The 23,010-nt window shown below is 51.5% G+C and overlaps 9 protein-coding genes across 9 annotated transcripts; 6 read left to right on the top strand and 3 right to left on the bottom strand.

The window, feature by feature from the left end:
• Window positions 1-735: 735 nt before the first annotated feature.
• On the top strand, window positions 736-2,842 carry M438DRAFT_342287 (uncharacterized protein). The gene has a single exon (XM_029904720.1). It carries the CDS (start codon window positions 1,130-1,132, stop codon window positions 2,684-2,686), a length of 1,557 nt encoding a protein of 518 aa, XP_029764918.1. The 5' UTR covers window positions 736-1,129; the 3' UTR covers window positions 2,687-2,842.
• A 745-nt stretch (window positions 2,843-3,587) lies between these two features.
• Window positions 3,588-4,169, top strand: M438DRAFT_289288 (uncharacterized protein). The gene is made up of 2 exons (XM_029901675.1): window positions 3,588-3,696; window positions 3,755-4,169. The coding sequence occupies exons 1-2, from the start codon at window positions 3,619-3,621 to the stop codon at window positions 3,935-3,937; spliced, it is 261 nt and encodes an 86-aa protein (XP_029764919.1). The 5' UTR covers window positions 3,588-3,618; the 3' UTR covers window positions 3,938-4,169.
• Window positions 4,170-4,919: 750 nt separating this feature from the next.
• Window positions 4,920-7,013, bottom strand: M438DRAFT_342288 (uncharacterized protein). The gene is made up of 4 exons (XM_029904721.1): window positions 6,978-7,013; window positions 6,287-6,523; window positions 5,473-6,227; window positions 4,920-5,110 (listed from the first exon to the last, which is right to left on the bottom strand). Exons 1-4 carry the CDS (start codon window positions 6,993-6,995, stop codon window positions 4,945-4,947), a joined length of 1,176 nt encoding a protein of 391 aa, XP_029764920.1. The 5' UTR covers window positions 6,996-7,013; the 3' UTR covers window positions 4,920-4,944.
• Window positions 7,014-8,215: 1,202 nt separating this feature from the next.
• M438DRAFT_265261 (uncharacterized protein) lies at window positions 8,216-8,882 on the top strand (the record flags this gene model as incomplete). The annotated part of the gene is made up of 2 exons (XM_029900010.1): window positions 8,216-8,287; window positions 8,340-8,882. The coding sequence occupies 2 exons, from the start codon at window positions 8,216-8,218 to the stop codon at window positions 8,880-8,882; spliced, it is 615 nt and encodes a 204-aa protein (XP_029764921.1).
• Window positions 8,883-9,294: 412 nt separating this feature from the next.
• On the bottom strand, window positions 9,295-10,072 carry M438DRAFT_311319 (uncharacterized protein). The gene is made up of 4 exons (XM_029902461.1): window positions 9,804-10,072; window positions 9,716-9,748; window positions 9,542-9,588; window positions 9,295-9,483 (listed from the first exon to the last, which is right to left on the bottom strand). The coding sequence occupies exons 1-4, from the start codon at window positions 10,003-10,005 to the stop codon at window positions 9,310-9,312; spliced, it is 456 nt and encodes a 151-aa protein (XP_029764922.1). The 5' UTR covers window positions 10,006-10,072; the 3' UTR covers window positions 9,295-9,309.
• Window positions 10,073-12,164: 2,092 nt separating this feature from the next.
• Window positions 12,165-13,610, top strand: M438DRAFT_371595 (uncharacterized protein; the record flags this gene model as incomplete). Its single annotated transcript, XM_029908276.1, has 1 exon — window positions 12,165-13,610. One exon carries the CDS (start codon window positions 12,165-12,167, stop codon window positions 13,608-13,610), a length of 1,446 nt encoding a protein of 481 aa, XP_029764923.1.
• A 543-nt stretch (window positions 13,611-14,153) lies between these two features.
• On the top strand, window positions 14,154-16,266 carry M438DRAFT_342291 (uncharacterized protein). Its single transcript, XM_029904722.1, has 3 exons — window positions 14,154-14,491; window positions 14,558-15,073; window positions 15,122-16,266. Exons 1-3 carry the CDS (start codon window positions 14,434-14,436, stop codon window positions 15,904-15,906), a joined length of 1,359 nt encoding a protein of 452 aa, XP_029764924.1. The 5' UTR covers window positions 14,154-14,433; the 3' UTR covers window positions 15,907-16,266.
• A 561-nt stretch (window positions 16,267-16,827) lies between these two features.
• Window positions 16,828-20,723, bottom strand: M438DRAFT_289301 (ARM repeat-containing protein). Its single transcript, XM_029901676.1, has 2 exons — window positions 20,613-20,723; window positions 16,828-20,558 (listed from the first exon to the last, which is right to left on the bottom strand). Exons 1-2 carry the CDS (start codon window positions 20,620-20,622, stop codon window positions 17,026-17,028), a joined length of 3,543 nt encoding a protein of 1,180 aa, XP_029764925.1. The 5' UTR covers window positions 20,623-20,723; the 3' UTR covers window positions 16,828-17,025.
• Window positions 20,724-20,866: 143 nt separating this feature from the next.
• Window positions 20,867-22,758, top strand: M438DRAFT_289302 (uncharacterized protein). Its single transcript, XM_029901677.1, has 3 exons — window positions 20,867-21,231; window positions 21,366-21,540; window positions 21,593-22,758. Exons 1-3 carry the CDS (start codon window positions 21,128-21,130, stop codon window positions 22,526-22,528), a joined length of 1,215 nt encoding a protein of 404 aa, XP_029764926.1. The 5' UTR covers window positions 20,867-21,127; the 3' UTR covers window positions 22,529-22,758.
• The last annotated feature ends 252 nt before the right edge of the window (window positions 22,759-23,010 follow it).

The following is a 23,010-nucleotide window of genomic DNA, read 5'->3' on the forward strand; positions in this document are numbered from 1 at the left end:
TTCTCTGGGGTAAGCTCGCACTCTACGCAGGCGAGGTGAGACACGGAGACGGTGCCGTCGTTATCATGACGGTCAAGTGCCGTCATAGGAGAAAAATTGCTGAAGCTGGCGCATTTCTTGTCGAGAACGAAGAGAAGGCCATCACTGGTATCACCATGTTGTGTTGCGAGAAGAAACACAATTTTGTGGCATGTATTGCAATCTGCCGCGGAAACTCCCAGGAGATAGTCGAGATCATGAATTTGGAAGATTGCGTAGACTTTTCAGAACAGGAATTGACTTCCGTCCGATGGTTCCGACGTTGATGGCGGATCGATCAGATAAGATATTGTCCTTCACGTCTTTGCTCGCATTCTGGACAAACACAAACCTGACAGGGGAGCTAGATGAGTTGAAACTTGATCCTGACAGCTTAGAAAGCCAAATGTAAGACAGAGCACACCGGCACTTCGACCTTCTGTTGGCATAAATTGCTGGTTCTGTTTTCGCGACTCGCATGTCAAACATTTGGATGGTGGAAACGCACGGATTCACCATTATTGACAGCGGGACAACCATGACGTTGGTTGAGGCTTATTTGGGGTTTTGAGCCGCCTAAGCGCCCTGACGCAAACTATCACAATCATCTCGATTCCGCTAAGACATGGAATGTCATTCATGACAAGGTGAGAAAGAAGGGATGCGGAGAGTAAGTCGCCACCAATTCTCCTCCAAGGTACTCATGTAACAAAGTAGAGAGGCTCCGGATGTACGTGGTGCAGACGTGTTCGGTATGTTCCTCGAAATGCATGCGTAACAAGGGCATCTTCTATCGAATGCTTGGCTTGTGCGGCTCATCCTAGTCGTCAATCTTTATTGATCCATGCACCGGAAACTACCCCAATGGTTGCAACCGAGGCGGAATTCCGCGATCGAGGTCACAAACGGGGCGGCATCTGCCAGTTCACCAGATCAGGATCGTGCTTTTCCAGAGAGTGTTGATGTCACGGTGCCGCTAGACATGCTGGTCGCCGATGACGCTGCATGGCAAAAATGTCGTTCCTGCAGAGGTCGCAGAATATATATGTAGAGTCGTGCTTGTCGATGGTTGCTCCCTCATCGACCATTGAACTCTCAAACCTTCGACAAGATGTTCTCCAAGTCAATCGTCGCCTCAGCCCTGCTTGCAGGTGCTGTATACGCCGCTCCTGCTCCTCAGGATGTCTACGCCTCTCAGGCTACCTCTGAGTACGGCAGCCAGGTTTCTGGCTACACCGGTGCCAACGCCCCTTACAAGTCGGATGCTGCCTCCGTCGACCTTGAGAACATTGCCACCTCTTTCGGCACCAACTCTCAGGTCAATGCTATCCCTACCCAGGCTCCCAACGGCACCATGTCCGGAGCTGCTGCCCCTCTCCGTAGCAGCTTGGTTACTGGCTCGACCTCTCACGGTCCCTACTCTGGCACTCCCACCACCGTCGGAGCTGTCACCACTGCCACCCTCGGCCTGACCGTCTCCGCCATGGGTCCTAACCCCACTGCCACCTACTACAACACCAACGGCATGCTCACTCAGCCCGAGCCTGCTCCCTACACCCCTGCTGGTGGTCTTGGTACTAACGGCTCTCTTCCTCGCTACATGGTTGAGTCCGACTTCGACTACGAGTCAATCACCCTTGGTCTTTACCAGGAGTGGATCGAGCTCGACACCTTCAACAACGGTCTCGCTACCTTCTCTGAGGAGGACTTCATTGCTGCCGGTCTCACTGCTGAGGACCGTGAGCTCATTCGCTTCATGGCCCAGCAAGAGGAGGGTCACGCTACTCTCTTGACCAACATGCTCGGTCACACCGCACCTCCCCAGTGCACCTACAACTACCCTTACACCACCGTCCGCGAGTTCCTCGACTTCAACCAGAAGCTCACCCGCTACGGTGAGTCTGGTGTTTGGGGCTTCATCAACCACCTCGACAGCCGTGAAGTCGGTCAGCTCCTTGCTCAGTCCATCGCCACCGAGGCCCGCCAGCAGATGGCTTTCCGCCAGATGAGCGGTCTCTTCCCCATGCCCGTCTACTTCGAGACCGGTATTCCCCAGTCTTGGGCCTGGACTTTCCTTGCTCCTTACATCTCTTCTTGCCCTGCCAACACCACTCGTCTCGCATGGCAGAACTTCCCCGCTCTTCACATCGTCAACCAGCCCAACATCAACCGTTGGTCTGCCAACGACACTGCTGCTTTCGAGGTCACCGGTAACCGCACTTCCGACCCCAGCATCTCTACTATCCCCGAGGAGGAGAGCTGCCAGCACTTGAACGTCACCGGTTACGGCTGTGGTCCCGCCATCGCTCGCAACCGCTCTGAGCCTCTTTCCTTCCCCGGTAAGCAGGTCAACTTCACCTGGGATGCTCCCGGCCTTGCCGTCGGCCCCAACAACAGCTACACCACCTCGGTCAACCCCGTCGCTGGTGAGCCTCAGTACGTTGCCTGGGCTGCTCAGCTCAACCTGACCTACACTCCTCTCATCAAGACCTCCAACAACACTGGTTACACTTACCAGCCCGCTGGATTCGTCTACGAGGGTGGTGCCGGTATTGTCAATGGAACCATGTTCGTCGCTCTTACCGACACCGACATGTTCCTGACCCCCTTCAACCTCACCATGATCAACCCCCACGTGATCGCACTTGGTCTTTACCAGTCGGGATGAGCGTTGTTTGACGTTTGAGACTGTCAGGACAATGTCTGCTATGAATATTGTATGAGTTGCGATCGAAATGGAAGTCTTGACTTCACATCTTGCCTTTGGCTGGCGCTAGACGCTATTACGCTGGGCATGTGTACTCTTAGCAAAGATTAACCACTAATTGTAATACTGTTGATACTTTTACCTGCTGCCTCTCCTCGAATTGTGTATACTCAGTTGTATTATGTGCTCCCACCGTTTTCGATTCGAAAGATACAGCGCACGTTTCCGAGAACTGAAAGCATACTATTCTTCCTTTCCTTGTGCTAAAGTATCTCTGTCAAACCGCGTCGATGCGCATCTTTGCAGCCATCAATATGCACAACAATGTCGAGTAAAAGGAGGTCGTTCACAGAGAGCGACTATTTAACGTCCTCTCCTTGGACCTGGCCCTCCGCAGTGTCAGTGACAACTGGAGGTGCGACTTGCCTGAAACCTCAAGAGCAAGGCTCTAACACTTCGAGGATCATGAATGCCTCTTGATCGTCAGATGTGTTCATGTGACTTGCTATCAAAAGCCAGTAAGGTCCAACCCGCCTAAGCAACCAAAATTTCCATACCTATGTCTCTGGTGCCCTCTCTTCACGAAACAGTTTTCAATCGAAGTCATCTTCAGCCTTCATCAATCAAGCTTCTCTTTGCATCTCGATATGGAGCAAGATGGACGTGCCAAGGGTGGAAGTGACGAGCTTTCTCCACAAAAGCGCCGGAGCCATCACCAATTTTGACGTCACCGATGAGGTAGCTTCTGGAAAGCTCTTGCTCGAAACCATTGCAGACGACAAACAAAAGGCAAGAGCTATCCCTCTGTCCTTGCCAACCACATTCTCATCACCTCAAACCTCCTTCAACTTTATCACCTTTTCTCAAAACCACCTTACCAACCACTATCAAACATGCCTCGTGACGGATCTGGAGCTGGTGACAACGCCATTGAGGCTGGTCACAACATCGTTCACGGCGATGCTGGCGGCGTAAGTTCTTGAAGAGAATCCTCCATCAAACCATCCCGAATCTAATCCACTTTCACAGGCCGCATCCACCGGTGTCGACCGCAGCAACAAGGCTGCCCCCATGCCCGAAATTGAGAAGGGCGACTCCATCGAGGGCATGAACGCCTCCGGCGGTGGTCTCTCCGGTGCCACCCTCACCTCCACCGGCCAGGGTGGCAACAAGGAGCCCTTCGTCGAGAAGGAGGCCGAGAAGCACCAATAAGCTACTCGCTCTACTTTCACCTTTCACGAAACAAAACACCAATCGCCAATATCAACGGCTTGGAGGAAATCTTTGTACGACCTAAGCAAAGAACAATCTGTTGCTATGGATTAAGAGACATTGGCAAGAGCCATCGCTCTCTTGAGGATGACAATGCTGCTTTGAAAGTGGTGCACCCTCTCACGTAATCAAGATACGACTTTTACGAAAGAATCAAGTTTCAAAAACACCCAACCTTCTTCCAACTTTTATCATCTTTGCGTCCTGACATGGTGATACCCCTTGAGCCTATTGATCATGTATGTTTGTTTCCATTGGAAGCCCTCTTGCTAAATGCCAAATCACACACGTTGGAACGGCTGGTGATATGATGAATACCGCTCTCACCAATATCTTCCTGGCCATACATACTCGTTCGGTTTGTCTCGCTGCTCTACCCAGCGCACCTCGGCACCAGCTTTTGATACACATCAACATGCGCAGTGGCTTTAGGAAACAGGCGAGCCTTCACTGAGAGCTCGGATTGTTTACACTCGCACTGGACATTTGCCAAATCCTGATTACGTTTGCGCAGTTCTACAGGTAGTTGTGGTAGGTGCATTGGATAGGGAGATGCTTGCAGGTCATATCGTCTTGGTGTATCAGATCGGACTCAAAAGTTTGGCAGGATGTAGTGTGCTACTCTGAGAAGAGAGCTGTACCGAAGTCAAGAGCATTGAGACAGACGGAGGCTTAGAGGTCATCAAACGAGTCACTCGATCGAGGGTGATTTGGTCAATGGTCGATGAACGAGTTACACGTTAAGGGAGAAGTCGCCTGTTGGAGAAGAAGTCACACGTTGAAGAAGAGCCAGAGGAGTCAGAAGACTGATGAACGAGTAACTCATTGCCTGTGAATACCGTGTCAGCATGTGCTGACCCTTTCGTCTCTGCCAGTAGGCTTCACGCCGGTCAGACATGCAGAGACTATATATTGCTTCCTTCTCTTGATATTCGGAGTATCGGTGCTCAACCCATCATAGCCAGAGCAACTACACGCTTGTGGAGGTACGGAAGAGCACGAGGAAGAGGACGAAGAGCCTCAATGCGAGCGCGGAGAGCAATCACCTCGCCACAACTATGGCCGCGCTCCTGCGAACCACACATGCAAGCCCAAGTAGGCAGATCAATAGCACTGTAATGAAAGTTTCAGCATGTATATCACTAGAGAAGAGAAGACGGAAGGTGAAGTTAGGACTTGAATGGGGGTATTTGCATTTCTCTCAGATAACTTTTGAGGGAACTTGTAGAAGCCCGATGTGCGGGTTTCTACCTACTTGCGGCCAGCGGTACAGCAGAAAGAAAGATGAAAAGAGCAATTGACGGACTGATCCCAGGAGGGGACGACGATTGAACTCAAACGTCTGTCCAAATTGCTCTTCGTATGCCTGAAACCTCGATTGCGCGCCGGCTCCAACCATGATCTCTGAAAACAACAAAGGGTGTGGGAAAGCAAGTGCGAAAGATGGGCATATTGTGGTTAGGAGATCCGCTTACTTGAGCTTTGCGTTGACCTCACTGGTGAAGATGTTGACCTGATCATCGTCCCAATCCTCGAGCTCGTCCTCGTCCTTGATTGAGAAGCAGTGCTTTCCGAAGGTGATGATCTCAAAGACAACTTCCTTTCTGCCTCCGTTGGCAGTGACGAGATTCTGAATGAAGCGGCCAGCTTCAGCGAAGAAGACCTTGGCGGCCTTGTCGGGCTTGCTGTTGGTGCCAACGCCGGCGAGGATGACGACCGAAGTGAGGTTGGTGCAGTCCATGAGCATCGTCATGGAGGCCATGGCGGTTCCCTTGACCCAGTTTCCAATAGTGACGCGACACATGGCCTTGCGGACTTCGTCACCAGCACTGCTCATGAATTGAAGGAGGCTCATGGTGTTGTCGAACTTGAGTCTGAAGCCGTAAAGAATTTGGCGAGCTTCGGCGGCGCTTTCCTTGTTGAGAATAGTGATAGCAAGTCTGTGTTTGAATTCCTTGGCGTAGTCCTTAGCCTTGATGGCGCCGGACTTCTCGACGATGTCGATCTTGTTGAGCAGAACGCCATCTGCGTTCTTGGGTGCCAGGTTGTATCTCAGGATTCTGCCGCGGATGTCCTTGGGCAGCTTCATGAACTGGAACGGGGCAGCTGGCTTGATGATGATAGCCTGGCAGCCATTGTCGAGCATGTAGGAAGCGACGAGCTCGAAGGGTTGAGCAGCAGAGAGCTTCACAGTCTGACCGAAGCCGCCTCCCTTGGCCTTGGGCAGAGGCTATGGAATGTCAGTGTTGAACAAGTGACACGTTGAGAAGGATTGAATTGAACACTTACAGTAGCAAGAACAGAATCGTTCTCGTAAGTGACATCAACCGGGCCCGCACCGCTAGCAGGAGTGGCCAGCTTGTTGGCAACCTTGGGAGTGCCTCTCTTTCTGGGAGTCTTGGTCTTGGTAGCAGGAGTTGAGGGAGCCTGATTCTCATCTCCAGACTCAGCATCGGGAGTGGTAGGAGCGGGTTCGGCAGCGGGCTTAGCAGCCTTGGTGGCAGCCTTGGTGGTGACAGCCTTCTTCTGTGAACGCATAAGTAAGATGGAAGCTCAAGATAGCAAGTGTGAGATCAAAATGGAAAGTAGAAGACGGAAGAGAAAGAGAAGAAGAAAGAGAAAGAGGAAGTGAAAGTGGAAGTGAAAGTGAAAGTGAGGCGTTATCAAGGAAGTCATGTGCGAGAATCCGGACTGGCATCGATGTGCAAGAGCAGCACGCTCCGCCGTCAGAGGTAGGCCGGTAAAGGGGCTTGTAAAAATGCAAGATGTAATTCAAACCAAGCGATGGCACCCGTGAGAGTTCAAATGAGTAAGTCGATAAGGGGGCAGGCCGGTGTCGAAATACAAGCGAGACTTGCTCCGCCATAAGAGGTGGGTGTCGACAGGGGCATGCGTTGTTGCAAGAAGTAATTCAAACCAGGTGTCGAGACGAAGGAGAGGTGCTGAAGAAGGGGCTGAGATAATAAGAGATTCGACTTACGGAACCCTTGGGAGGCATGATGGCTGAAGGTTGAATGTTGATTGAGAGACTTGGAAGAGATAGCTCAAGTATAGATCTTGAGACTTTGTGGGATGCTGTGACTTGAGGTTAGCTGCGTTGAGCAAAGAAGAATGAAGGAGCAGAGGGAAGGAACGTACAAGAGGAAGCTCAAGTCTAGATCTTGAGACGCTTTGGGTTGCTGTGACTTGAGGTTCGCGATGTTCGGGTTGTTATGACTTGAGGTTCGCGATGTTCGGGTTGCTGTGACTTGTGATTCGCGATGTCCGTGCAAGAGAGACGCAAGACCACAGAGGCAGAAACGAGTAAGTAGTGTTGTAAGTGTGGGTTGCTATGACCTCAAGTTCGCGACGTTCGAGTAAGAAAGACGGAGGACCAGAGGAGGAGAAACGGAATAAGTAGTGTGTGGGAGTGTGTCGAACAAGCAGAAGTGAGAGCAGAACTTTTTATTGTGTTGGCACTGGCATTGATCGGGTGAATAGCTGGTTCAAGCACACAACGAATGCTTTGGATTTTTATAGCAATCAATGTACGGAAACAGTTCGACGCGTCACTTCTCAAATATGAGAATTCGAGCTATCAATGCCAGTGGTCGAGCATTTCTGAGCTCCTAGTTCGAGTGAACTCTACGAATGGGCTTTTTCTTGGAAGTGATGATAACAAATGGGAGCTACTTATCTCTCTGCTTTAAGTTGAGCATATTGACGGAGGAACCTGAAGATATACGAGGCATAGTCTCCCTTGTATCGGACAGATGGCATGGCATGTCTTTGTACAAAAGGTTGTGCGTTCTGATGATGCATCCTTGGCTGCTATATCGGATCAGCAACCAGGCTCAGACCCTCAGTTGCCTTCTGTGTACTGGAGCGCTCTTCTACAAAGAATAACAACATCGTGAAATACAGGTGCTTCTTCCTTTGAAAGCAGGACTTTAGAGACCGTTCAACAAGTCAGCGAAATGATCTTGACGAAGGAGACGGGCCAGGCACGACCGATGAGCTCCATCACAGTGTGTGAGCCATGCGCAAAAGACGAAAATTCGGAGAGTTGGTGGACAGTTGTAAACGCTGGATTGTGGAAGAGGAGAAAGGTCCGGCAACTAGGGGTGGTCTCCAGAGTGGTCTGTGCGCGAATTCACAGTCACGTGCGACAGTTCTTCCGATGATCTTCTAGAGCTGTAGCCTCTTCCGACTTGACCTCCAATTGCTAAATACAGCACCATGGCAGAGCCCACCAACGGATTGAATGCGCCATCAACTAACGATGTGGAGATGAAGGAGGAGATGGCAGAGGTAGGAACACCACTCATAAGACATGGTCGAATGCGCCGCTGACTGTGGATAGCCTTCTGTCCATAGCGTCCCTTCAGCACCCGACCAAGTAGCAGGAGCTGCTCAAGATCACCAGGAGGAAGTTGCGCCCAAAGACGAGACATCGGCACTGCCCATCAACCAGCCATTTACCGCACAAGCACCGCAACAAGAGTCGCTACCAACGAGCATGGAAGGCATCCTCAATGGTGACTCTACCAGTGCATCAACAAGTCAAACACTCCCTCCCCCAGTCGCACAAGCCCCTTCAGCATCACCTCTACCTGCTACGGCCTCTGCGCCGACAGCACCACCCACAGCATCCATGCCAACTTCAGCGCCAACTCCACCACCTGCGCCGCCTACAAGACCTTCTTCGATTCCTCCTCAAGTCTCGCTACCACCAGAGAAGCCTCATCCGCATGGTTCGCCTACCAGAGTCTATCTCAATCAGATGGTCACACCGCATTTGTTGGAAGGCATGAAGTACTTGGCTGCCTATGAGCCCGACAAGCCATTGAAGTGGCTGAGCGAGTTCCTGGCAAAGCGCAGTGCCGAAACCGAGGGCGAGGCATGATCAGGAGGAACAGAAGACAAGGCATGATCAAGCAGAAACAGAAGGCTAGGCTAGGCTGGGCTGGGCATGGGCGAAGTTAGACCAAATGGGAAAGGGAAAACGATCACTTGGGAAAGGAAACATGGTGCTTGGCTGCAACCTGCATAGCGATGGAGTTCATGAGGTTCGTTATAATTCTCGATGTAGAATATTACAATCACGTCAAGCGCATTTATTCGAAAAGTGGACAGAATTGGAATGGCAATCGGACGCATGGTTTTTGGTGAGGGTCCAAAAGTGGCTCCCTGGTCGTTCATTTACTTTTTCATCCCTTTGCAACGAGCTAGTGCAAACCCCGGCGACCTTCCAAATACACATGCCCGGAACGCCATGTGGTATCGATGCTTTCTCTTCCTCCTCGATTCGACATTTCTCAGTCAAAAGCCGCTTATGCGACGAGGGTGGAGGCGGTCGAGGACTCGTACTTCCAGGTGGGGGGAAGGACACCGACGGTCTTGTAGTAACGGGCCAGACGGTGGATACGGGACTCGATGAGAATCAGACGGAACTTGGAGTCCTTGTCCTTGCGGTTGCGCTCGAGGTGCTTGCGGACGGCAACAGCCTGGAATTATCTTGTCAGCCAACCGGGCGTAGAAGTTGTGATGCGAGTGTAGACCGACCTTCTTGATGAGCATGTAGAGGTCCTCGGGGATCTCAGGGGCGAGGCCTATTGAATATCACTCCGTCAGTCAAAGACCAAACAGAGGCAGAGTTGATGTGTGGGAAATATGGCTATTCGCAATTTCTTGCTTTCCATCTTTTTCCATCTTTCTTTCACACGGGGTGGACCGTACCGCTGGACTTGAGGATTCTCAGAATCTTGTTACCTGGGTTGTGTTAGTTTTCTGTCGCGACGAATGCTGCGCGACGGGCGAAACGTACCAGTGACAACCTTGACCTGAGCGACACCGTGGGAGTCACGGAGGACAACACCGATCTGGGAAGGGGTGGCACCCTTACGGGCGAGCTTGCAGATCTGGTCAACAACCTGCTCGGGGGTGGTCTTGAGCCATGCGGGAGGAGCGCGCGAGTAGGGGATGGCGCTGGAAGCGATACCCTTTCCCTTGGAATGAAGACGGCCCATTTTGAATGTCGGTTGGAAGAAGAAGTTGTCGGTTGAAGGGTCGTCGGATGCTCGTTCGTCGTTCGAGTTCTTCTCGCGCAGAAAGCAAAGCTCAAATCAATTTCGCGGGCTGGCGAGAAAACGCCAAGACAGATCGTGGGCGGCTTCACCCGACGTTCATCCGTAGCGAAATCTTCACTCTGTCTTCTCCTTCTCGAAAAGTTCTTGTTCTCTACAACACGGAATTCCTATCCACACCAATTCATTCTGCGCGTGGCAGACTCGACACTGGCTCGCAAGGCTCGATGGCTCACTGATCGCACGTTCATACACGCATGAAATTCGCTTCAGTAGAGCCTCAGGCCTTGCAACATCCGAACTGGTAGGTCACAACATTTTCCCTCAGCCCTTTATATGATGAACTTTGTCTTTACATTACTATTTTTCTGGTACCTCTTATGTCAGAGACTCTCACGAGTCTCGATGATCTAAATGGACTTCTGATCGCCTCAAACCCTTCTCGCATCTTGGTCGCTTTGCTCTGCCTAGACATATGGCTAACAACGACTTTTTGCAGACAATTTCTTTCTTACCAGACGCAAAGACTTTGTTCTCATACGACCTCGGCACCGGCGTGGCTCAGTCGTAGAGAAATCTACACTCGCAGCCCCTAACCCCTGCTAAGTCCTTGGCTCTTGGATGGGCTTGATGTCCAAGTTATCAAAATTTGTTTGGAACTTGGCCTGAACATTTTTTGCACATGGTAGTCTTGATTGTTATTGAACGCCTTTTGGCAATCTCAAATATAAAATATGCATATCCAATCTTCCGACTACTTTCTCTTTGCCATACCAACGTCCATGTCCTGTGCTCAGATCTGGGGCCCGCCGAGCGCCTATCCAAGCACGGCAGGTGCTGAACAAAGTCTTGTCAACCGGACGCACACACCTCTCGGCGTACGAGGACGACGGTATCCCCGTTCGAACAATGCCTTGATTGGGGAACACAGCATCGGGTGCTATCCGCGCCGTTGCGACCTGCATCTGAGGTAACGTGAGCTGTCCTGACTCCTGACTCAGGCTGCCATGTGTACCATGGACCGCATTTCTCTCCATGTTTCTCTCCAGCACATCACACTTTCTCTGCCGAAAAATAGATGATCAGCATCTTGTGTCATGTTTGAATGAGATGCGGCTCGCTCATCCTCTTACCTTGGCGGTGTGTATCTGCGGGATTGATGCTTTTAGATCGGCAGGAACAAATCTCCAGACGCTTCACGTGTTGTCGGATCGGTCCCTGCAGCAGCCGAGACAGCAAAAAGAAGGTTATCATGTAACGACCACATGCTGTCCATTCGCAAAGCGAGTAACCGCCCGTCGAGGCATCTGACACCCGTTCTGTATACCCAGTAGGTACAAGCGTTGGTAGTCTTTCTTCTTGTTCCTGACCCTCGGCGCGACAGACATGCAGGGTGGCGCACGGGGCCGGTTCCATGGTGAAACGTCGAGCGAGTTGCGGCCGTGCATACTTCTTACAACCTGCACCAAGAGTTCGCCGTCGGGGGATTGCCAGATCCTCCTCGATCGAATCACAGGGGCCAACTGATTCACCAATGATCTACTTGAACAGTGTACAGGTCGTTATTTGCCAGAGACATAGCCAGCCACATCTCATCAAAGCCAGCTTTGACAGGTCGAATGCAACGAGTGGTCTTTGTTCTCTTTGCGCAACGGATCTCCAGAGCAATGGAGGACAACGGCACCTATCAAGCCACATGCATCCACGCTAATGTCCAGTGAAATTGTGACCCACACTGCGACTCGGCCATAACGGCGCGTGTAAGAAAGGCGAACTCTAGGCGTGCCATGACCATGAACCCCAAGCGCCTCTTTGGTTGCATTGTTCACTCACACCCGAGTGTTCGATTTCGCTTTAATTCAGGTCCCAGCCCCCGAGTCGGCCTCGAGTTCCATTCCTTCACCTCGTCATTCGTTACCAACAACAAACATACCTGACCAGCAGTCATTCTTTAAGTGTCCTAGTGACATTACCACGATCTTTACCAATTTGCATTGACGACGCGTTTGATACCCCCTTGCTTTACTGCTCTTCGCCTCATATAATCGAGTGCGCTTCTATTACGCCCGCCTAAGCAATCCCTGTTGACGCTCAACAACACAATGAAGAACATCATCGCTGCCAGCGCCTTCCTGGCTGCATCAATCTCTGGAGCTGCCGCCGACCTTTGCAGCAAGGGTTCCGTCGACGACAATGGCAACTGGTATTGCCAGGCCGTCGATGCCATCACTTACACTGGAATGTTGGGCAAGGGCTCTTACAACAAGATCAGCGCCATGGACAGCAACTCTGGTTCTTGCTCTTCCAGCCCCTATGGATACTCTGGATCAATGTCTCCTCTTGACGAGGAAGTTTCTCTCCATTTCCGTGGTCCTCTCAAGTTGAAGCAGTTCGCTTTCTTCTCGCCTAGCACCGACTCTTCCGACTCTTCCAAGAAGGCCAAGCGCAGTGCCATGCACCGTCACGGCCACGCCCACAAGCACGCCCACAAGCACAAGCGTGACGAAGATGTTGAGAAGCGTGGTCTCGGCGATTGGGTAACCGCGATTATAGACGGCCAGACAGTTTCCTGGATGAACGAGTGGTCTGGTGTTGCTTCCACCGCTGCTTCATCAGTCGCCGCAGCCACTACTTCCGCTGCCCCTGCTGCCGCCAGCACCGAGTCCGCCTCGGTTGGCTTCCTGCCCAAGCTACTGAAGGTTAACGCTCCCGCCGCATACAGCTCTAGCGCTAGCTCTAGCTCTGCTGTTGTCGCAAAGGCCAGCTCCAGCTCATCCTCCAAGTCGGCTTCTGCTTCATCTACTGCTTCGTCTGGCAGCTCTGGATCCTGGGGTCGCAAGGCTTACTACAACTCTCAAGCCGGTTCCGCAGACAACGTCGTCTTCCTCAACCACAACGGTGGCTCTGGCTCTGGTGTCTTCGACTACACTTTCGGTAACTCGCTCTCCTACGCCAACAGCAAGGGTGATGCTGGTGCTTCCTCTCCTCAGGTTCTTGCCGACACTCAGCTCGGTTCCAACGAGGAGGTTATCATCATGTCCGACAAGGAGTGCGATGGTGACTGTGGCTACTACCGTGATGGTAACGTTGCTTACCACGGCTTCGCTGGTGCTCAGAAGGCTTTCTTCTTCGAGTTTGAGATGCCCCTTGACGGCAACACCGATGCTGCTACCAACGGTGACATGCCCGCTATCTGGATGCTTAACGCTCAAATTCCTCGCACTCTCCAGTACGGCAAGGCCGAGTGCTCTTGCTGGACCACCGGTTGCGGTGAGTTCGATATCTTCGAGGTTCTCGCTCCTGGTGATCTCCGCTGCAAGTCGACTCTTCACAGCAACATCAAGGGTGGCAACTCCGACTACTTCAAGCGTCCCACATCTGGTAGCATGAAGGCCATGGTCCTCATGAACGGCGAGAACATGCACATCAAGGTCCTCGACAGCGACTACGAGTTGCCCACCAACCTTGATGCTTCATGGGTCTCTGACCTCTGCGAGTCCGGCTTGGTCCAGAGCACCTTGAACTCCCTCTTCGCCTTGGTAGCGTAGAAAGGCAGGAAGATTCGTTTGTCATCTTAACATTCTTGACGAGGCTATGTTTTTACTTTAATTTGATATTGGGATTCGCGGAGAGCATTGATGTTCATAGCGCTGGCGTGGAGATGGTGTGTTGGAGGCGACTTGCACAAAATAGTGATTAGCATGCAACAACTGTACTTAGCGAAATTTCAAGATGCATCAACAGCAGTCTCATATTCCTTGTTTGTGGTCATTGGGTGACGATGTGGAGTGTACAGTAGATCCCAGATTTCGAAGTGGCTGGGTGGAATGCAGACGACGCATGAATGTGGCCTGGAGTTGTCTGAACCTGGCCACCCAACAGTCTCGACTTAGCCTCGTCATCGCTGAGGCAATTCAAGAATACCATTCAGTGCATGATTATGGATGGATCTGAAGTCAACACATTCTCGTGGTCTGACGTTTGGATTGGGTTGAGCAAGACCCTGAGGCCATGTGCTTTCCTCGGGTGCTCGGCAAGATCCAAAAGTGGAGATTTGGTCCGAAGCAGCAATCGCGAATCACCAACCCGTAGAGTAACCCAATGGCTGTTTCTGTCTGACTGTATTACAGGTCTGTCAAGTCTGCTTGCCTCGGGCTGTGCAATCTGCTGTTTCTCGAAGAGACAAGGGAGTTCCGAAAGATAAAGACAAAGGTATTCACGTGCGTCTGTGACAAGGAAACGCAGGCGGCGGCAAGCGGGCGATAAACAGCCTCGGCATTTTGGGTAGGACGACAAATCGTCACTTCCTCGACAAAACTCTGGGGTCGTTATTCTCAGACAAAGGACAAATCTAGACGAGATTCTGGTGAAATGGCGACGCCATCGCCGCCGAAACCGTGGGAAAGAGGACGCGCTGCCTCGTCGTCGGGTACGTCTTTGGATCGTCCGCCCTTGACAGCGCCCCGGACTCGAGCGACTGACGTCCATGACACAGCATTAACTTCATCCGCCGCCATCCCCTCATCAGCGACCGCGCCCGCCATCCCTTCATCATCGAACATCCCTGGTTCCGCCGCGACTCCCGCACTACCATCGCGACCGGAATCCCTCAACTCTGTCGTCGACCGCACCGCCTCCAACTTCTCCGGCAACCAGCCATACCAATCTTCGCCGTACGGTTACGGCGGCGGCGCAATGACTTCACCTTACTCGCGCTATGGATCTGGCTATGGCGGAGGCATGTACGGAGGTGGCATGTATGGAGGAGGAGGCATGTACGGTGGAAGTCCATATGGTGGTATGGGTGGTATGGGAGGCATGGGCGGCATGGGTGGCATGTACGGCGGCATGGGAGGCCCCATGGGCGGTCCCAATGGCCAGAGTCTGACCCAGACCTTCAGTCAGAGCACACAAACCACCTTCCAGCTCATCGAGAGCATTGTCGGGGCTTTTGGTGGATTCGCTCAGATGCTTGAGAGCACATATATGGCTACACATTCGAGTTTCTTCGGTACGTCCTTATTGCTCTTTTTGGTATTACTCTGCTAACACGTTCTAGCAATGGTTTCTGTGGCCGAGCAATTCGGCAACTTACGGCAAACTCTTGGTCAAGTTTTAGGCATCTTCACCATCATCCGTTGGATACGCACAGCCATGGCCAAATTGACAGGCCGTCCACTCCCTGCAAATAGCACCGACCTCACACCAGCCAACTTCGCAAACTTCAATGGCCGCCTCCCTGATGGCTCTCCTGCTCCTCCTCGCGCCAGCAAGAAGCCTTTTGTCATGTTCATTCTTGCCGTATTCGGTCTGCCCTACCTTATGGGCAAGCTGATCCGCGCCCTGGCTCGCAGCCAAGAAGAGGAAGAGCAACGACGTCTTCAAGCCGAGGGTCCCCAACAACCGCTCGACCCATCCAAGCTCGACTTCTGCCGCGTCCTTTACGACTTCAACCCCGAAGCAAACTCAAACGCTGTACAAGGCGTCGACCTCGCCGTCGCTAAAGGCGATCTTGTTGCCGTGTTGAGCAAGACTGACCCCCTCGGCAACCCTTCAGAATGGTGGCAATGCCGTGCTCGTGATGGTCGCAAGGGCTACCTCCCTGCTCCCTATCTCGAGACTATCCAACGCCGTCCTCAAGGACAGATCACCAACGGAGCCAGCCCTGCTGGAAGCCGTGCTCAGACCATGAACACGACCAGCAGCGACAGCCGTTCCAACACCATGGTTGACAGAGAAAAGGAGCTCGTCAAATCCGCTCCCCGCGAACTGCCTCCCAACATTCAAGGTAAAGCTGGCGATCTTGGCGTAGAGAGTTTCCAAAAGGGTCAATTCTACTCATAAGATATTTGACTCTGATCTCGCTTATCATTGCGATATGATTCTGAAGCGGGCGTTTATGTTAATGACACTAAAGAGGATGGAACGCCGTCTTTTTGGAAAAAGATGGCACCTCGAAACTTCGGCATGCAAATGGGTTATGTTTCTCTACTATATACTTTTTCTTCTTACGAAACGAACATCACTTTTTCCATTTACCTCAGCATAGAGCTCATGTTTTTCGTAGATTGTGGATGCAGGGAAGTTACGATGTGGGCCCGAAGCTCGGTTTTTGTTCGACAAATATGATCCTGTTTTCTGGTCACAGGAAGGTGCAACTAATCTAGACCATCTGCTTCATGGGTGGAAATCTTTTTTGTAGCCCAGTGATATTTCAGCTGACCGTCATCCTCCATTGACCTATCCGTTGTTTTCTTTCGCCAACTCCCATCTCAACCTTCGGTCCCGTGATGCTCCTCGGTAACAACAGCCTGTCCAACACAACATTATCCTCTATTGACACCGTCGTGCTCTGGTGTGTGTCTTGGGTCAATGTGGAATCTGGATGACATATGATGGCCACGAGCTTTCTAGGTGTGTGAGTGACTTTGGGGGTTATTCTCGACCAAAAAGTACAACCACAATGGTCCAGTGATTTCAACTCGCTCATGTTTGACTAACGATCACGGCTGTTGCGAGAGACATTCGTAGGGCTAGTCCCACTCACACACACTCTCCCTCTTGCAATCTTAGCTACGTCTGCGCTGCTGTCGGTGTGGTATACTGCTGCTAGATTTCTGATCTGCAAGGCGAACGGAGGAAGGTGAGTAATGTGTGGAAGCAAAGGAAAACAGACGAACGAGAGCCGTGGAAGATGCAAAAGCGGGTAATTGATACACGCTGCTTGAGGTACACTGCCGAGAACGATCGGAAACACGATTGAGATGGTTGAGAATAATCATGAAGTATTTATGCTTGATATTCGTAAAAACAATTGCCGTGTGCCGGCTAAACTAATCTCTACACCAATACTACTCCCCTAGCGACTACCTTATCCCTTGCGACCAGTTATAAACGCCACTATTAAAGGAACATCAGCCCATCTTCTCTTTGCCCTTTGAACTTTCGTGTCCAGTGTTGTGTCTAGAAGATAGCCATCAACTCGAACCTGTCACAGGTCTCGTCATCGAGGTTGGGGTAGTAAGGCACCATAGCATCAGCGGCGTGGACATAAGCATCATTGTAGAGTCGCCAGTAAGGAGTTCTGACTTTTCTTGCAGGGTGGAAGAGACCGGCCCAAACATAGTTCATCACAACACCGGTACCGACAGCGACACGTACGGCATCAATTGCCTCAACCATGCGGTCAATGACGTGAGGTGATGTCTCGAAGATGTTGGGGAAGAGCAGGTTGAGCAAATGGAGCATGGCGTCTTCACAGCCGAGGCCAACAACACCGAGAGCAACGTGCTTGACAACCGAAGCTGCGGTTTGACGATGCACTTGATCACGATCGATGAGAGCGTCTTCGAGAAGTGGTGTCACAGCATAGACGTAATCCTTGGCCATCTCGCCAATGTACTCAAAGAGGAAGGACAGCGATTTCAGCACACCGTTCTGAACATTGAGTTCAGGAACACGGTACTCATTCATCAAAGCTGGCAGGACGGTGAAAGGCGCGCAAGTTTCCGCAACGATGCCAATAGCAACGGCGGTACAAACACGAGATTGACGTTCCTGCACACGCAAGTTGTTCAACAGAGTTGCCAGAACGTCTTGGGGACCGATGGCCTTGGCAATGAAGCCGAATGTGTTGTTGGCTGCTCGTCTGATACCCTTCTTGTGTGCCTTCAGCATGTCGAGAAGTTCGAAGCAGATACGCATCCATTCGCGAGGGTTGACACTTTCCGGACCACGGTCTGCAATACGACCAACCAGGTCAATGGTGTTTTCTTGGACCTTTTCGTGACGGTTACGAAGAATGGGGGTAAGGCGTGGCAGCAGATCCTTGATGGGTGGTTGCACTTGGTTGATTCCTATGACAGTAACGATCGAGCGCAACGCACCAAGCACTGAACCAAGAACTTCGGGATATTCTTCACCCAAGTTCTCGTACAAGTTGATGCTGATCGTACCCAACAAGTTTTCCTGTCCACAGTGCTTCATGACAATGGCGATTCGTGATACCAAGTCTGCAGCTTGTTGTCTGACAGTGGCTGACTTGTGGCTAAGACGGAAGAGAATTGTACTGGCGATTTGAGGCAGATATGGTGTGCATCGGGTGTCGAGCGCGTTGACCACGGTACCGAATCCGTTCAAGATAGTGATGTCTTCCACTGTTTGCTCTTGGAAGGCGGTCAGAATACCGTCGACCAAGCGCTCCTCAAGTCGTTCGTTGATGTCTGCGGCACCCAAGCTGGCAATGGACTTTTCAATAGTCTCCATGGTCATCTTTCGGTAGGCTTCGCTTTCATCCTTCAGGTTATCAACGACTCTCTCCACAATCTCACCACAGCCGACTTTTCGACCGAGGTCTCCCGTGGTCTCGACAACCTGGACATAGTTGCGTCTGTCCAGTGCCATCCTTCGTACCCAGAAGCTCTTGAAAAAGTCATCAAGCACAGTCTCCTTCAAGTAAGCGGCAGTGACACCGTTGGTGTTGGCACATTGTGACAACACCTTCAGAACAACCTTCTTCATCTCCTCATCGGGTGACGAGAATTCACGAAGCAGAATCTCCATGATTTGACTGACGTAGTAGTTGGCAAACTCTTCGTCCATCAGAGGAACAACGTAGCCAACAGCCTTGAGGAAACCTGCAAGACCCTTACCACGCTGCTTGCGAGCTCCGGTCCAGAGAGGGTTGAGGATGTCATCGAAACTCTCGATACCGTAAGGGTTGGCAGCCTCGGCAAGAGCAGCAATAGCCAGTGCAGTAACGGTACGGACCTTAGTCTGTTCGTCGTTCAAGTTGTCTCCTATGCAGTCAACAAGACCCTTCAGGTGGGGCAGAACAGCGCAGCCCATGAGAATAGGAATCTGTTGCACAATCTTAACACCAGTATGTCTTGCTTGCCATGACTTCTTACTCTTGCACACAGCGCGCAAGAATGGGAGGAGTGCAGGGATACCGAGAGCGCTAGCCACAACGGCGAAAGCACGAGCAGTGGTATTTCTAACGTATTCGTCCGCATGATCAATGTCAGGACGCATAGTAGAAATCATATGTGCGAGACCAGCAGCTTTGGCAAGGTTGGAGATAATTTCGCGACCTTCAACACGAGCGTAGTAATCTTGATCAATCAGCAATGGTTCGATAACAACCAGAATCTTGTGGGTGTAAGGTCTGACCAAGTCATCGAGCTTGTAAAGAATACGGTCAATAACCTTGACAAGCAAATGACGTTCTTGGTCTTCGAGTGTCTTTTCCATGAGCAAAGGAAGGATCTGATCAAAGAGCGGACCGGCACCGAACGAACGAGCATTGTCAGTGAGTTGACGTAGCGCAGTTTTACGCATGGGTGGAGTTCCGTTCTTGACCTTGATAAGCAAACGCATAATCTTGCGCTCCTTGAGCTCATCGACGCTCATCTCGTTCTCATCAGCACCGTCAACAAGCTTTCCGAAGTAAGTCATATCCTCTGGCTTGAGGCGAAGTTCACCGACTCCAGGCAACTCGTTTGGCAGGTCCTTGCCAAGTGATCGAGGGTCGACGGGCTGTTGCATCATGAAACCTCCTTGTAGCGAAGCGGGAGTGCTGGGAACTCTGTGTGCCGGTACTCGGGTAGGCTCATATCCTGGAGGGAATGCCAAAACGCGGTAACCTTCTTTTTCGCCAGGGAGCATCATGTCGAGCTCCTCATCAGAGAGGGGGGCATTTCTGCCAGAGATGTCGGTGCCGTATCCAGCTCCAGCGGCGGGTGTCTGGGAGGGATGCATGGGAGTGGCAAGACCTGCATTTCCACCAACAGGAGTCGCAGCTGTGAGAGAAGGAGCCATGTCGAAACGTGAACGCTTTCTCGGCTCGGCCGAAGCTGCTGGTGCAGGAGTAGAGTCCCATCTTGAGCGCTTGCTTTCGGGAGCGTCCTCGGCCTTAACGACGGCGTCCTTTGCAGCGGCATCTTCTGACGAGCTGTCCCATCGTTGCTTGCGCTTGCGAGGAGCAGAAACTTCGGTTGATTCCTCATCGGCCTTCAGGGTTGGCTTATGCTCAACCACATCGTCCATGACATCCTCTCCCTTGGCCTGCTTCTCCTCTACAAGTTTTTGTACCCGCTCTTCCTCGCGCTCCAGCTCGCGTAATCGCATGGTCTCCTTGTAGCTCTGGCCATCGGGGCTGAGTTGGCGGTTGAAGCGACGCTTCTGGTAGTCTGATTCGCGACTGGCGATTTGGGCCTGCTTCTCGCGGTCGACCAGGATGTCGGCCTCTCCGTTGGCGTACTCATTCATCTGTTCGGTGGTGGCGGTGTACTGGCCGACCAGTCTTCTGCTCTGGTCTTCGCCATCTGCATCTTCCATGTCGTCGTCCTCATTGACGGCGATCGACGTGTTGTATCCGGCATATTTGTCGACAGTGCCACTTCCGTAGAGGTCAGTATCGGCATTGTCGGTGAGCGATTGCTTGGTCGGATTGGCTCTGGTGGAGGCGCGCTCCTGCTGCAGTCGGCGGATTTCAGCTATTGCCTCGTTAGTCTCGGCGGCGCGCCATTTAGAGTAACTGCTGTGCTTACCGTCAGACATGGTGATGTCGCTAGTTCGGCATTCAAGGGGTCATTAAAATACAGTTTGTGCAAACGATGACAAGTTTGCGCGCAGCGATTAATCGTTGATGAGAGTGGTAGCGGACTTCGAGATGGTGCTTCTTTCAAGATGTGACGCTCGTTGGAAAGTTGATGCCAAGGCGGCGGCCTCCAGCCTCCCGCTCTCCACCTCTTCTCCAGTCAACCAACTCTCAGCCAATCTTCATCACCGCCTCTTTGACTCTGAGAGATTGTCTGGATAGGTTGACCCGCGCATCCTGATGTCCCAGGAACACCGGGTGTGCATGTCGATATCTCAAGCTCAGTTCTTGATACGACACTGAGCTACTAGTCATTACGCTGGTTGTTGGCAGCGTCTACTTGTCGATCTGCCTCTTTGGTTCTGATTCGTTCAACGATATATCGTCGAGGAGTCGTACTTGCAGGGGGGACAGAAGTCTCGGTCTAGATGTAATCTCGACCAGCAGTTGGCCGGACGCTGGCGTATGCAGCCATGTCGACACTTTGTCAGTGTGTTTGAGGCCATAACTTGCAATGCATCTTTAGGAGGTTCGAAGTTGATCGGTATGAGATTTTTAGAGATTTTCAGGTTGGTAATATCCATGCCGAGAGAGGCTCCGCTTTTCTTTCGTTGTCATGAAACCAGAAATTAATTCAATCGCGTCCCATCCTACCCTCTTGACCATCAACCACTTCTTTGAGACTTACTCCAGTATCATCTAGTTGCAGCAGTCCTTACCTCATGGCGACAGTTTCCAACACGGACAACGAGCTGTGCTCGAGCGTCAACATAACACAATCATTCCCTTTTGAGCTACACTACATCAAAGCACTGTACTTGAATCATCAATACAAAGAATGTGCGCGCAGATGCGAGGAACTGCTCGCTCACAACCAGGTAATATCGAGAACAGAAAGTGGTTTGTTCATCACTCTAACATGCATTGCAGAACGTGCCGGCACATGCCATCTTTCTCAACTTCTACGCTGCCCTTTCTTATGAAGGTCTTGCTAGAATCATGCATGTTTACTCGGTATGGAGACTACCCAAGATTACTGCAGCCGAGTCTGCATACAATAAAGCATTGGATGCATGCTCAACTGAAGAGCACCTCCTTGGAGAAAGGTCAATGCTGTACAATATTGACCTTCAAGACCTTTCAACCCGCACAACTCCAGTCCCCGAGATGGCGCACGTCCGCCGGAGCAAGAAGCCGTCCATAGCTCACCTTGGACCTGGATCAGCAATCTCCCGCACCAACTCTCTTAGTGCACGAAGCGACCGCATCAACTTCAGCTGGCCACGCAGTTTTACTCCCTTGTCCTGCGCTACCGTCAAAGCAATCCAATACAGCGTGTGTCAAGACATGATGGCCCCCTTGGAAGACCCATTCACAATGTCTGTATCAGAGTCACCAAACGGACCAGCATCAGATCACAGCACACCGATCAGAACTGAAAACCTGAATGCCAACAAGGACGTGTTCGACTCACCTCATCCTCCATCCCCCACGCGCTCTTACAGATCTACTCCTCCTACTTCAATCACAGACAAAGCCCAAGCAGCATGTACGACTCACCTCATGGCTCTCCACAGCCAACTAAACACCCACCTTGCTCAGCTCCTTGAGCTCAAGCACTCCACCATCGCAGACCAAGCCGAGCGCGTCCACCGACAGAGCGGCACGCTCTCATCTTCCCCTAGTCAACCTACCAAGCTGCCGCAATCACGTAGCTTCTGGAGTTTCAAGGATCCAGAAACCGAGAAGAAGGAGATGCTATTGAGAATTGAAGAGGGTAGAGCCAGGGGTTGGAAGAGCAAGAGGTTCGAAGCGAAGAAGTATGCTCAATTGGCTGAGAAGGCCCTTGCCGAGTTGGAGATTTGAGGAGTGGAGTGAATCGAAACCTATCGTGATCTTGGTGTTTCGAGAGAAGGTCAGAGCATGATGAACGCATGAAGGAAATGCTGTCAGGTGTGGTCTGGAATCAATTCAGGCCTCTAATTAGATCACGGTGCTTTACAACCATGATCATCGCAAGGAGGACACACATGTTCGCTCGCTCAGAAGGTCAATAGCTTGACCAATACTTAATGACTAATACACAAATATACCCTGCTTAAAGTGCAACCCCCCGACTTTCCACAACACTCCTACTATCCTACCGAGACAGTATTACACTAGAGAATGCACATCAAGGTTGCAGAGTCCAACTTTGCAACGTCTCAAACACTTCTTTCTGAGTAATGTGATACGAAACCCCTTTTCCTTGGTTTGAATCGACTCGCTACATGAGCTCCCTCTGAATCAATGTGCCGATATCAAAAGCATCGTGTGTCTTTACAATTATGTAGCGATGCTGCACAAAA

This window comes from Aureobasidium pullulans, assembly GCF_000721785.1.
Source record: "Aureobasidium pullulans EXF-150 unplaced genomic scaffold scaffold_2, whole genome shotgun sequence".
Lineage (NCBI taxonomy): Eukaryota > Fungi > Ascomycota > Dothideomycetes > Dothideales > Saccotheciaceae > Aureobasidium > Aureobasidium pullulans.

What these genes read in the sequence shown, in the direction of transcription:
- M438DRAFT_311319 (XM_029902461.1), bottom strand. Translation starts at nt 10,005, where the DNA reads ATGGGCCGTCTTCATTCCAAGGGAAAGGGTATCGCTTCCAGCGCCATC. An exon ending in TCAGGTCAAGGTTGTCACTG is followed by an intron (nt 9,749 to 9,803) that starts GTACGTTTCGCC and finishes AACACAACCCAG; the next exon opens with GTAACAAGATTCTGAGAATC. An exon ending in GAGAATCCTCAAGTCCAGCG is followed by an intron (nt 9,589 to 9,715) that starts GTACGGTCCACC and finishes GATATTCAATAG; the next exon opens with GCCTCGCCCCTGAGATCCCC.
- M438DRAFT_289302 (XM_029901677.1), top strand. Translation starts at nt 21,128, where the DNA reads ATGCAGCCATGTCGACACTTTGTCAGTGTGTTTGAGGCCATAACTTGC. An exon ending in AGATTTTTAGAGATTTTCAG is followed by an intron (nt 21,232 to 21,365) that starts GTTGGTAATATC and finishes AGTATCATCTAG; the next exon opens with TTGCAGCAGTCCTTACCTCA. An exon ending in AACTGCTCGCTCACAACCAG is followed by an intron (nt 21,541 to 21,592) that starts GTAATATCGAGA and finishes CATGCATTGCAG; the next exon opens with AACGTGCCGGCACATGCCAT.
- M438DRAFT_342291 (XM_029904722.1), top strand. Translation starts at nt 14,434, where the DNA reads ATGGCGACGCCATCGCCGCCGAAACCGTGGGAAAGAGGACGCGCTGCC. An exon ending in ACGCGCTGCCTCGTCGTCGG is followed by an intron (nt 14,492 to 14,557) that starts GTACGTCTTTGG and finishes TCCATGACACAG; the next exon opens with CATTAACTTCATCCGCCGCC. An exon ending in TACACATTCGAGTTTCTTCG is followed by an intron (nt 15,074 to 15,121) that starts GTACGTCCTTAT and finishes AACACGTTCTAG; the next exon opens with CAATGGTTTCTGTGGCCGAG.
- M438DRAFT_342287 (XM_029904720.1), top strand. Translation starts at nt 1,130, where the DNA reads ATGTTCTCCAAGTCAATCGTCGCCTCAGCCCTGCTTGCAGGTGCTGTA.
- M438DRAFT_289288 (XM_029901675.1), top strand. Translation starts at nt 3,619, where the DNA reads ATGCCTCGTGACGGATCTGGAGCTGGTGACAACGCCATTGAGGCTGGT. An exon ending in TTCACGGCGATGCTGGCGGC is followed by an intron (nt 3,697 to 3,754) that starts GTAAGTTCTTGA and finishes CCACTTTCACAG; the next exon opens with GCCGCATCCACCGGTGTCGA.
- M438DRAFT_342288 (XM_029904721.1), bottom strand. An exon ending in ACGATTCTGTTCTTGCTACT is followed by an intron (nt 6,228 to 6,286) that starts GTAAGTGTTCAA and finishes GACATTCCATAG; the next exon opens with CCTCTGCCCAAGGCCAAGGG. An exon ending in GAGGTCAACGCAAAGCTCAA is followed by an intron (nt 5,111 to 5,472) that starts GTAAGCGGATCT and finishes CTTTCATTACAG; the next exon opens with TGCTATTGATCTGCCTACTT.